The 12,930-nt window shown below is 41.3% G+C and overlaps 1 protein-coding gene across 5 annotated transcripts in view; it reads right to left on the minus strand.

Moving 5' to 3' along the window:
- WDR70 (WD repeat domain 70) overlaps window positions 1–12,930 on the minus strand; it is a 379,012-nt gene that overhangs the window by 342,791 nt on the left and 23,291 nt on the right. For all 5 annotated transcript variants that reach the window (XR_013532332.1, XM_054252289.2, XM_035291652.3 and 2 more), the window contains one exon: window positions 1,456–1,648. Coding sequence is in view for 4 of the 5 variants with exons in the window: in XM_054252289.2 (XP_054108264.1) it covers window positions 1,456–1,648 (193 nt within the window). In the remaining variant the exon portion in view is untranslated. The remainder of the gene's footprint in view (window positions 1–1,455; window positions 1,649–12,930) is intronic.

Here is a 12,930-nt window from a genome sequence, read left to right on the forward strand (position 1 = left end):
CTCCTTTCAGTATTTTGGAGGTTATACATTTCTTCTTTTTTTTAAGAATGAGTCTCACTTTGTCCCCAGGCTGGAGTGTGCCATGGCATGATGTCAACTCACTGTAACTTCCATCTCCAAGGTTCAAGCAATTCTCATGCCTCAGACTTCCAAGTAGCTGGGATTACAGGTGCATGCCACCATAACCAGCTAATTTTTGTATTTTAAGTAGGACGGGGTTTCACCATGTTGGCTAGGCTGGTCCCAAACTCCTAACCTCAAGTGGTCCGCCTGCCTTGGCCTCCCAAAATGCTGGGAGGTGAGCACTTGTAAAGGTGAGCCGCCGCACCTGGCCACATTTTATTTCTATTCTTTGGGCAATTACTCTTAAAATTGTAAATTTATAAACTTGGCTTAAACTAATCTAAGGTTAACCAGTATCTCTGGCCTCCTTCCAAGTAATATTCACAAATCAATGAACTCTGATTTCACTCTCCTATCTTTCACTTTATTGTTAATAATAATTTTAGATCCACTTTGCTTTTAAATCCCCCCAAATTTATCCAATCATCATTATTATTTGCACTCATGCTTATGTATATTTAACAAAATGTTTTATCCACTGATTTCTTTTTAACACACTGCTTTCTGCTCTCCATTTATTGAGTTGTTTACTTCCTCCAAGTTCTTTCAAGACAGGCTGTCAGTAATAGACTCCACAGTTATTTTCCTCAGGTTTGGTTTATTCCTCAGTAATAAACTCCACAGTTATTTTCCTCAGGGAGGTTTCGAGACAGGGTCTCACTCTGCCGTCCAGGCTGGAGTTCCATCCCTTGACCTCACTGCAACCTCTCCCTCCTGGGCTCAAGTGATCCTCCTGTCTCAGCTTCCTGAGTAGCTAGAACCACAGGCACACACCAAAACACCCATCTAATTTTTGCATTTTTGTAGAAACGGGGTTTCACCATGTTGCCCAAGCTGGTTTTGAATGCCTGAGCTCAAGAGATCTGTCTACCTCGGCCTCCCAAAGTCCTGGGATTACAGGTGTGAGCCACTGTGCCTGGCCTTTTCCCTCAGTTTTTTTTTTAGAGACCAGCTTTCACCACGTTGGTCAGGATGGTCTCGATCTCCTGACCTTGTGATCTGCCCGTCTCGGCCTCCCAAAGTGCTGAGTAAGCCACTGCACGTGGCCTGTTTTTTTTTGTTTGTTTTGAGACAGAGTCTCACTCTGTCTCCCAGGCTGTAGTGCAGTGGCTCAATCTTGGCTCACTGAAACCTCTGCCTCCCAGGTTCAAGTGATTCTCCCACCTTAGCCTCCTGAGTAGCTGAGATTACAGGCGTAAGCCACCGTGCCCAGCCTTTCCTCAGTTTTTAAATTGGCTCTTACTCATGAACAACAGTTTAGCAGAACTGATCTCTACAGTATTTTAAAGATATTACTCCACTGAATTCTTAAATTACCACTGAAATACTTACTTCCTCTTCCTCCTCTTCCTCTTCTTCTTCCTCTGCTTCTTCTTCTTCTTCATTAAGAGGTGGAGGTAAAGGACCAAGGATATCCTCCATAAAATTAAATGGTTTTCCTAACATTGCAGGGGGTAAAGGAGGGCCAATCAACTCATCATCAGAAGAGTCAGAACTCTCTTCACTTTCACTGCTGCTCGTATCCCTGAAAATACAGAAACAGAAACTCTTTGCCTCTGCTGCAATAAAGAGCACACTTTGCAAATACTATTCATTTCTCAGGAAATCTTTCCTCCCCTTTTAACACCAATTGGGTATTTTTCAATTTTTTTAAATTTATAGTTCAAGCATTAAATATTTAATGCAAATATTATTTTATCTTAAGAAAGTTAAAAAAATCTACTCTTAAACATAAAGTCAAAAATAATGGATCACAGCAATTATATGTTAGATGCCATTAAACCATTATCGGTCATCAAGAGTCAGGTAAGACTGATTGCAATGGTTCACACCTGTAACACCAACACTTTCAGGGACCAGGGCAGATAGACGATTTGTGCCCAGGAGTTTGAGAGTAGCCTGGGAAACATCGTGAGACCCTGTCTCTAAAAAAAATAAAAATTGCCCAGGTGTGGTGGCATGTGCTTGTGGTACCAGCTACTCGGAAGGCTGAGGTGGCAGGATCACTTGAGCTGCAGTGAGCCATGACTGCATCACTGTACTCTAACCTGGACATGAGAGTGAGACCCTGTCTCAAAATATATATAATAAAAATTAAAACATTTAGAAAAGAGACAGGTGAACAAGGAAATATAGAAGACAAACTACAAAACAGTAAAGAACAGGCCAGGCGCGGTGGCTCACGCCTATAATCCCAGCACTTTGGGAGGCCGAGGCGGGTGGATCACAAGGTCAAGAGATCCAGACCATCCTGGTCAAAAAGGTGAAACCCCATCTCTACTAAAAATACAAAAAATAGCTGGGCATGGTAGTGCGTGCCTGTAGTCCCAGCTACTCAGGAGGCCAAGGCAGGACAATTGCTTGAACCCAGGAGGTGGAGGTTGCAGTGAGCTGAGATCGTGCCATTGCACTCCAGTCTGGGTAACAACAGCAAAACTCCATCTCAAAAAAATTAAAAAGTAAAGAACAAAAACCACTGAGATAACCAGTGCCTCAATTAACTATATTTGAAGCCAATTCCTGATTGCCACAGGAGCAAATAAAGGCAGTCATGTAGGGAACTTAGTATTACTCCCAAAATGTTTCAATACAATTTCCAAAATACAAATTATTTCTCACGGCTAATCCAAGTTTGCCACGTTGCCAAAACATTAAATGTAGCATTCTTGCATTCTAAAAACACCTTACTCTAACCGTGGGGTCAAAGGGAGAGAAGCCAGTCATGGGTTCTTAGTTTCTGTTTCTGGTCGAGCCAGTGAAGCAGTTTCCTCATCCCTCTTGTCTACTTATCTCTAGACAGAAACTAAAAACCATAACTTCAGGATGCTAAAAGTCTAAAAGAAAACAATATAAGGCAGGCTGGACAGGCTTGAGAGTCTAGAGCATATCATATTGATTCCTAAGTGGTTTCCTCTCCACCACACCTGAGGACTCTTACACACTCTCATTAAGGTTTCTATCAAACACCTGTAGACACAGCCCTCACCATCCACCACTCCTCCATCTGCCCCCAGAGTTGAGAATTCAGCATTCTTAATTATATCAATTAATCTTTCAAAGATTTTATAAGATTAAAAGTGTCACTGCCTTCTAATGAAGTATCTCTGGTATGTAAGCTATCTACTGAAGGAAAAACATGAGATTTGTTTGTTTTCATCTAGGTTCAAAATTGAAAAGAATATATTCTCACATACACATTACCCTTAAACACAGGTATATGAAATAGCAAACCTCCGCAAATACCTGAGTTTCTAGATTTGAACCACTGCCTAGCTCAAATCTACACCCCAAGAGGCCTTCTTTCTAACTGAACAGGTTAAATTTGGTTCACTATGAGGTCTTTGCACTTGCAGTTCTGTCAGCTGACTCACTCTTCCCATAGATTGTTACATGGCCTCTTTCTCATCTTTGGAGTTTCCTCAAATGTCTCCTCCTTAAAAAGGACTAAGGACACCCCTTTTAAACTTTCAGGCACACCACCAGTTCCCATTACCTTAATTACCTTTGTTTATCTCATTACCTTTATCTTTATTACATGCTTGCTAAGTTATTTTATTTGGTTATTTAGTTGTTTATAATCTATTATCCATCCCTTCAAATACTCCCATAATAATGTGAGTTTAATAAGAACAAAGGTCTCATCAGACCTTGCTAGTTGCTGTATCTCAGTGCCTGAAACACTGTGTAATCCACAGTAGATGCTCAATAAGTAATAGATGAATGATTGAATAAATTTATATTAAGCTATTCATACCCCAGAATCTTCCCCCTTACGATTAAAGCACAAGTTTCCAGCTCTACTGGTTTAGAAATAACAGATTATTTTTTTTCTTTGAGACAGAGTTTCACTCTAGAGTACCAGGGCATGATCTTGACCTACACCCCCTTCAAGCAAGTCAAGCGATTCTCTTGCCTCAGCCTCCCAAGTAGCTGGGATTACAGGCATGCACCACTACGTCCAGCTATTTTTGTATTTTTAGTAGAGACAAGGTTTCACCATGTTGGCCAGGCTGGTCTTGACCTCAAGTGATCCAACCACCTCGACACCCCAAAGTGCTGCAATTACAGGCATGAGCCACCATGCCCAGCCATAAGTCACAGATTTTTTAATGCAAAATTATTCAAACCATGCCATCTACAGCACTGAACTCAAATGTTGATTATTAGCACCCATGCTAAGTTAACTGAGTTAACTTGCTAAGAAGTAAGCATTGAACTGAGTACCAAATTAATCCATGCTGATGTCATAGCTGATTATACAGGCCTAATAAACATAAAATCTTGATGAAATGCATTTGCTTCTATGCAACTTCTAATTCCATGTCTGGCTTTCTGCTTCCAACATGCACAAACCAAACAAAGATTTGTAACATATTTTCAATATTCTGAAAAACAAAATCCATTAAATTTTGTCCAAAAATGGCCCTGATAAAAAACAGGATACATTCTGTTTAAATAATGGTTAAATAATGCCTTGATTCAATATGTTGCCAAAACAAAAACTACATCCTGGGAAACAGCATGTATTAAAAGAGAAAATACTTAGAGTCAAATTCTATTTTTTTTTCTCCTCAACAAACATTTTGCAGGACATTTTAACTAGCATTAAACAAAATCAAGGCCAGTGGCTCACACCTGTATCCCAGTATTTTAGGAGACCAAGGGAGGTGGATCACCTGAGGTCAGGAGTTTGAGACCACCCTGACCAAGATGGTGAAACCTTTTTTCTACTAAAAATACAAAAATTACCTAGGCATGGTGGTGGTTTCCTATAACCCCAGCTACTAGGGAGGCTGTGATAGGAGGACCACTTGAACCCAGAAGGCAGAGGTTGCAATGAGCCAAGATTGTACTACCACACTAAAGCCTGGGCAACAGAGCAAGACTCTGTCTCAAAAAATAAAAATAAACAATATCTGTAGTGGTACAATTTCACTTTAGGAAGTAAATTCATAAGCACAACTCACTGTTTCTGGTATCAATTTTTTCTTTTGTGTGTGTGTGAGACAAAGTTTCGCTCCTGTTACCCAGGCTGGAGTGCAATGGCACGATCTCAGCTCCTTGCAACCTCTGTCAACCAGGTTCAAGTGATTCTCCTGTTTCAGCTTCCTGCATAGCTGGGATTAAAGGAGTGCACCACCATGCGAAGCTAATTTTTTGTCTTTTTAGTAGAGATGGGTTTTATCATGTTGGTCAGGCTGGTCTCAAACTCCTGACCTCAGATGCTCCCCCACCTCACCCTCCCAAAGTGCTGGGATTACAGGCATAAGCCACCGTGGCAGACCTCTGGTATAAATTTTTAAAAAGAAAATGCAAATGCCTAATGATTCACACCTCACAAATTCAAAGTATATTTATCCTATTCATAGGATAAATGATGTTTCTTCTCTGTATTTGATTTTTGAGTGGCAACTTATATCAATATAATATTTCTTTAAAACCTATAATAGCTGATTACTGTCCTTGAAAACAGATGGCGCGGTAGAAGCAACTCAGGATTGCCGCTCTCAGTGAATGCGGAGAGGGTGAGTCCAAGCCACATTTCCAGACAGACATTTGTTGCCCACAGAACGGGGAAATTCCCAGCTGTAGAAGAGACTCAGGAAGCCAGCACAGCCTTTCAGCTAGCGCGGCTGTTTCAGCCGGCGCCGCAGCACAGCGGCACTCCGCACAAAACGCACTGGTCTCGGTGCCCTGTTAAACCGGCAATCTGAGATTTGGGAGGGCAGATTAGCATATCCATCTGATTAAACAGGACTTGGACAGTGAGCCAGACCAGGAGATTCCCGGAAAGCGACATTTGAGCCGGCACAGTGTATCGCTGCACGGGAAATCATACAGATCCCAGTGCCCAATCAGCAGGTAACTCAAACACCTGGGAGACAGTCAACCATTCAACTTAAAAAAAAAAAAAGATTTGTAGGGACATGGATGAATCTGGAGAACATCATCCTCAGCAAACTGACACAAGAACAGAAAACGAAACACCGCATATTCTCACTCAAAGGCGGGTGATGAAAAATGAGAACACATGGACACAGGGAGAATAGTACTAAACACTGGGGTCTATTGGGGGAAAAAGGGGAGGGCCAGTGGGAGGGGGAGGTGGGGAGGGATAACCTGGGGAGAAATGCCAAATGTGGGTGAAGGGGAGAAAGGAAGCAAAACACACTGCCATGTGTGTACCTACGCAACTGTCTTGCATGCTCTGCTCATGTACCCCAAAACCTAAAATGCAATAAAAAATAAAAAAAGAAAAAGGGCTCTGAGGTAGGGAGCCAGGTGATCAGGCTCGGCGGGTCCCAGCCCCACAGGGACAAACAAAACGGCAATTTGAAACGCTGGGGGTTGAGAGTTTCACTGCGGGCACATCTGAATCCAGGACGGTGCAGCTTGATGGGGGAGGAGAGTCCACCATTACCAAGGCATTCCACCCCTACTGAGGTACACTCCCATTGCTGAGGCAGCCTGCCATTGCCGAGGCAACCTGCCATAACAGAGAGACTCCGCCAACAGGGTGGAGCCCATGATAGCAGGGTAGAGCCCACGGCAGCAGGGCAGAGCCTCGGCAGGCAAATAGTGACTAGACTCCTCCTAGCTGGGCAGGACAGTGCAACAGATACTCATAAAGAAAGCCCTAACTCCCCGAAACAGAGCATCTGAGAAAAAAAAGGGGTTTTATACATTCTGCTGCAGCAGACTTAACCACACCTGCCTAACAGCCCTGAAAGAACAACGAAGCTCACAGCTCAGCACTTGAGCTCCTATAAAGTACAGACCGTCTCCTCAAGCAGCTCCCTGACCCCTGTATATCCAAAGAGTCACCTCAAAAAGGACTGATCAGACTCACATTTGGCGGGCATCATTCTGGGACAAAAATAGCAGAAGAAGAAACTCGTAGCATCCCTCACTGTTCTGCAGTGGCTACAGGTGTACCCCAGACAAGCAGAGCCTGGAGTGGACCTCAGCGATCGTACAGCACAGAAGATAGACTGTTAGAAGGAAAACTAAGTAACAGAAATACTTCATCATCAACAATCTGGGCGTCCACTCAGAAACCCAATCGAAAAGTCAGCAACTACTCAGACGACAGGTAGATAAATGCACAAAGATGGGAAGAAACCAGTGCAAAAAGGAGGAAAACACCCGAAACCAAAACACCTCGCCTCCTACAAAGGACCAAAAATCCTCACCAGCAAGGGAACAAAGCTGGACGGAGAATGACCATGACGAAATGACGAAATCACACTTCAGAAGGTGGATATTGAGAAACTTCCGTGAGCTAAAAGAACATGTTCTAAATCAACGCAAAGAAACTAAGAAACTTGAAAAAAGATTTGAAAAAAGATTCGAGGAAATGATAACAAGAATGGACAACTTAGAGAGGAATATGAATGAATTGAAGGAGCTGAAAAACACAACACAAGAACTTCGCGAAGCATGCACAAGTTTCAACAGACGAATTGACCAAGCAGAAGAAAGAATATCAGAAGTCGAAGATCAAATCAATGAAATAAACAAGAAACCAAGATTAGAGAAAAAAGGGGAAAAAGGAATGAACAAAGTCTCCAAGAAATGTGGGACCATGTGAAGAGACCTAACCTACGTTTGATAGGCGTACCAGAATGTGATGAAGAGAATGAATCCAAGCTGGAAAATACTCTTCAGGATATTATCCAGGAGAATTTCCCCAACCTAGCAAGGCAGGCCAATATTCAAGTCCAGAAAATACAGAGAACACCACAAAGATATTCCTCAAGAAGAGCAACCCCAAGGCACATAATCTTCAGATTCACTAGGGTTGAAATGAAGAAGAAAATACTAATGGCAGCCAGAGAGAAAGGTCAGGTCACCCACAAAGGGAAGCCCATCAGACTCACAGCAGATCTCTCGGCAGAAACCCTACAAGCCAGAAGAGATTGGGGGCCAATATTCAACATCCTTAAAGAAAAGAACTTTCAACCCAGAATTTCATATCCAGCCAAACTGAGCTTCATAAGTGAAGGAAAAATAAAATCCTTTGCCAACAAGCAAGTATTCAGAGATTTTGTCACCACCAGGCCTGCTCTACAACAGCTCCTGAAAGAGGCACTACACATAGAAAGGAACAACCAGTACCAGCCATTCCAAAAACATACCAAATGTGAAAGAGCATCAACAAAATGAAGAATCCGCATCAACTAACGGGCAAAATGGCAGTATCAAATTCGCACATAAAAATATTAACCCTAAATGTAAATAGGCTAAATGCACCAATCAAAAGACACAGACTGCCAAATTGAATAAAAAGCCAAAACACATTGCTGTGCTGTATCCAGGAAACCCATCTCACATGCAAGGATACACAAAGGCTCAAACTAAAGAAATGGAGGAAGATATACCAAGCAAATGGAGAGCAAAAAAAAGCAGGAGTTGCAATTCTTGTCTCTGATAAAATAGACTTTAAAGCAACAAAGATCAAAAGAGACAAAGAAGGTCATTACATAATGGTAAAAGGATCGATACAACAAGAATAGCTAATGATCCTAAATATATATGGACCCAATACAGAAGCACCCAGATATATAAGGCAAGTTCTTAACGACTTACAAAGAGACTTAGACTCCCACACAATAATAGTGGGAGACTTTAACACTCCACTGTCAGTATTCGACAGATCAGCCAGACAGAAAATTAACGAGGATATCCAGGGCTTGAACTCAGACCTGGAACAAGCAAGCCTGATAGACATTTACAGAACTGTCCACCCAAAATCCACAGAATATACATTCTTCTCAGCACCACATCACACCTACTCTAAAACTGACCACACAATTGGAAGTAAAGCACGCCTCAGCAAATGCAAAACAACTGAAATCATAACAAACAGCCTCTCAGACCATAGTGCAATCAAGTTAGAACTCAGAATTCAGAAACCGACTCAGAACCGCACAGCTTCATGGAAACTGAACAACTGGCTCTTGAATGTTGACTGGGTAAACAACGAAATGAAGGCAGAAATAAAGAAGTTCTTCGAAACCAATGAGAACGAAGACACAACGTGCCAGAACCTCTGGGACACATTTAAAGCAGTCTCTAGAGGAAAGTATATAGCAATAAGTGCCCATATGAGGAGAATGGAGAGATCCAAAATTGACACCCTATCGTCAAAATTGAAAGAGCTAGAGGAGCAAGATCAAAAAAACTCAAAACCCAGCAGAAGACAAGAAATTACTAAGATCAGAGCTGAGCTGAAGGAGATTGAGACACGAAAAACCCTTCAAAAAATCAATAAATCCAAGAGCTTGTTTTTTGAAAAGATCAACAAAATAGACAGACCACTAGCCAGATTGATTAAAAAGAAAAGAGAGAACAACCAAATAGATGCAAAAAAAATGATAAAGGGGAAATCACCACAGATTCCACAGAAATTCAAACCATCATCAGAGAATATTACAAACAACTATATGCGCATAAACTAGTAAACCTGGAAGAAATGGATAAATTCCTGGACTCCTGTGTCCTCCCAAGCCTAAACCAGGAGGAAGCTGAAACTATGAATAGACCAATAACAAGGTCTGAAGTTGAGGCAGCAATTAAGAGCCTACCTCACAAAAAAAGCCCAGGTCCAGACGGGTTCACAGCCGAATTCTACCAGACACACAAGGAGGAGCTGGTACCATTCCTTCTAAAACTATTTCAAACAATCCAAAAAGAGGGAATCCTTCCCAAATCATTTTATGACACCAACATCATCCTGATACCAAAACCCGGCAGAGACCCAACAAGAAAAGAAAACTTCAGGCCAATATCCATGATGAACATAGATGCAAAAATCTTCAATAAAATATTGGCAAGCCGATTGCAACAGCAAATCAAAAAACTTATTCATCATGATCAAGTAGGATTCATCCCAGGGATGCAAGGCTGGTTCAACATACGCAAGTCTATCAACGTAATTCACCACATAAACAGAACCAAAAACAAAAACCACATGATTATCTCAATTGACGCAGAGAAGGCATTTGACAAAATTCAACAGCCCTTTATGCTAAAAACCCTCAATAAACTCGGTATCGATGGAACGTATCTCAAAGTAATAAAAGCTATTTATGACAAACCAACAGCCAATATCATACTGAATGGGCAAAAACTGGAAGCATTCCCTTTGAAATCTGGCACTAGACAACGATGCCCTCTCTCACCACTCCTATTCAATATAGTACTGGAAGTTCTAGCCAGAGCAATCAGGCAAGAAAAAGAAATAAAGGGTATTCAAATAGGAAAGGTGGAAGCCAAATTGTCTGTATTTACAGACGACATGATAGTACACCTAGAAGACCCCATTGCCTCAGCCCAAAAACTCCTGAAACTGATAAACAACTTCAGCAAAGTCTCAGGATATAAAATCAATGTGCAAAAATCACAAGCATTCATCTACACCAATAACAGACTTAAACAAAGCCAAATCAAGAGCGAACTGCCATTCGCAATTGCTACAAAAAGAATAAAATACCTAGGAATACAACTCACAAGGAACGTAAGGGACCTCTTCAAGGAGAACTACAAACCACTGCTCAACGAAATAAGAGAGGACACAAACAGATGGAGAAACATTCCATGTTCATGGTTAGGAAGAATTAATATCGTGAAAATGGCTATACTGCCCAAAGTAATTTACAGAATCAACGCTATCCCCATCAAGCTACCATTGACTTTCTTCACAGAACTGGAAAAAACCACCATGAACTTCATATGGAACCAAAAGAGAGCCCGCATAGCCAAGTCAATTCTAAGCAAAAAGAACACAGCGGGGGGCATCACACTACCGGATTTCAAACTATACTACAAGGCTACAGTAATCAAAACAGCATGGTACTGGTACCAAAACAGAGATATAGACCAATGGAACAAAACAGAGGCACCGGAGGCAACACAACATACATACAACTATACAATGTTTGATAAACCTGACAAAAACAAGCAATGGGGCAAGGATTCCATGTTTAACAAATGGTGTTGGGAAAACTGGCTAGCCATGTGCAGAAAGCAGAAACTGGACCCCTTCCTGACACCTTACACTAAAATTAACTCCAGATGGATTAAAGACTTAAACATAAGACCTGGCACCATAAAAACCCTAGAAGGAAATCTAGGCAAAACTATCCAGGACATAGGAGTAGGCAAGGACTTCATGAACAAAACACCAAAAGCATTGGCAACAAAAGCCAAAATAGACAAATGGGACCTAATGAAACTCCACAGCTTCTGCACAGCAAAAGAAACAGTCACTAGAGTGGATCGGCAACCAACAGAATGGGAAAAAATTTTCGCAGTCTACCCATCTGACAAAGGGCTGATATCCAGAATTTACAAACAACTCAAGCAGATTTACAGGAAAAAAACAAACAAGCCCATTCAAAAGTGGGCAAAGGATATGAACAGATACTTTACGAAAGAAGACATATACGAGGCCAACAATCATATGAAAAAATGCTCATCATCACTGGTCATCAGAGAGATGCAAATCAAAACCACATTGAGATACCATCTCACGCCAGTTAGAATGGCGATCATTAAAAAATCTGGAGACAACAGATGCTGGAGAGGATGTGGAGAAAAAGGAACACTTTTACACTGTTGGTGGGAGTGTAAATTAGTTCAACCATTGTGGAAGACAGTGTGGCGATTCCTCAAGGCCTTAGAAATAGAAATTCCATTTGACCCAGCAATCCCATTACTGGGTATATATCCAAAAGACTATAAATCGTTCTACTATAAGGACACATGCGCACGAATGTTCATTGCAGCATTGTTTACAATAGCAAAGACCTGGAATCAACCCAAATGCCCATCGATAATAGACTGGATTGGAAAAATGTGGCACATATACACCATGGAATATTATGCAGCAATCAGAAATGATGAGTTCGTGTCGTTTGTAGGGACATGGATGAATCTGGAGAACATCATCCTCAGCAAACTGACACAAGAACAGAAAATGAAACACCGCATATTCTCACTCATAGGTGGGTGATGAAAAATGAGAACACATGGACACAGAAAGGGGAGTACTAAACACTGGGGTCTATTCGGGGAAAAAGGGGAGGGACAGTGGGAGGGGGAGGTGGGGAGGGATAGCCTTGGGAGAAATGCCAAATGTGGGTGAAGGGGAGAAGAAAAGCAAAGCACACTGCCATGTGTGTACCTACGCAACTGTCTTGCATGCTCTGCTCATGTACCCCAAAACCTATAATCCAATAAAAAATGAAAAAAATAAATAAATAAATAAAAACTGAAGAAAATTATCACTGTGTAAGGAATGCTGGAACATAAGTTAGAAAACAACCTTGGAATCATATCTCACATTACGCCTTGGACTCTCCAAGATGACATCAATCCCCCAAAAAAGCAAACAACTAAGCTTCCGTTCAAACAATGAACAGTCAACAAATATATTTACATCACTTTTCCTCTGAAACTGATAAACAGGAAGGTAAAGAGATTTTTTTCTTTAATCTAGTCTTATAACCAGATAAAGCGATTTTTGTGAAAAAAGGCAAAATCTGTTTCACTTATAGTAATAGCCAAGTAGATTACATCAAAAAACAAAACAAAAACGCCTTCTCACAGACACCCCTTATAAATTCCAGACAAAATATAATACCAAAAACAGGTAGAAACTGAAAATTAACACCTGTAAGAAAAGAATGACATTGAGTCATTCCTTATTCTTTTTTTTTTTTGTTTTTTAAAGACGGTGTTTCACCCTGTTGGTCAGGCTGGTCTTGAACCCCCGACCTCAGGTGATGTGCCCACCTTGGCTCC

This window comes from Callithrix jacchus, chromosome 2, assembly GCF_049354715.1.
Source record: "Callithrix jacchus isolate 240 chromosome 2, calJac240_pri, whole genome shotgun sequence".
NCBI lineage: Eukaryota > Metazoa > Chordata > Mammalia > Primates > Cebidae > Callithrix > Callithrix jacchus.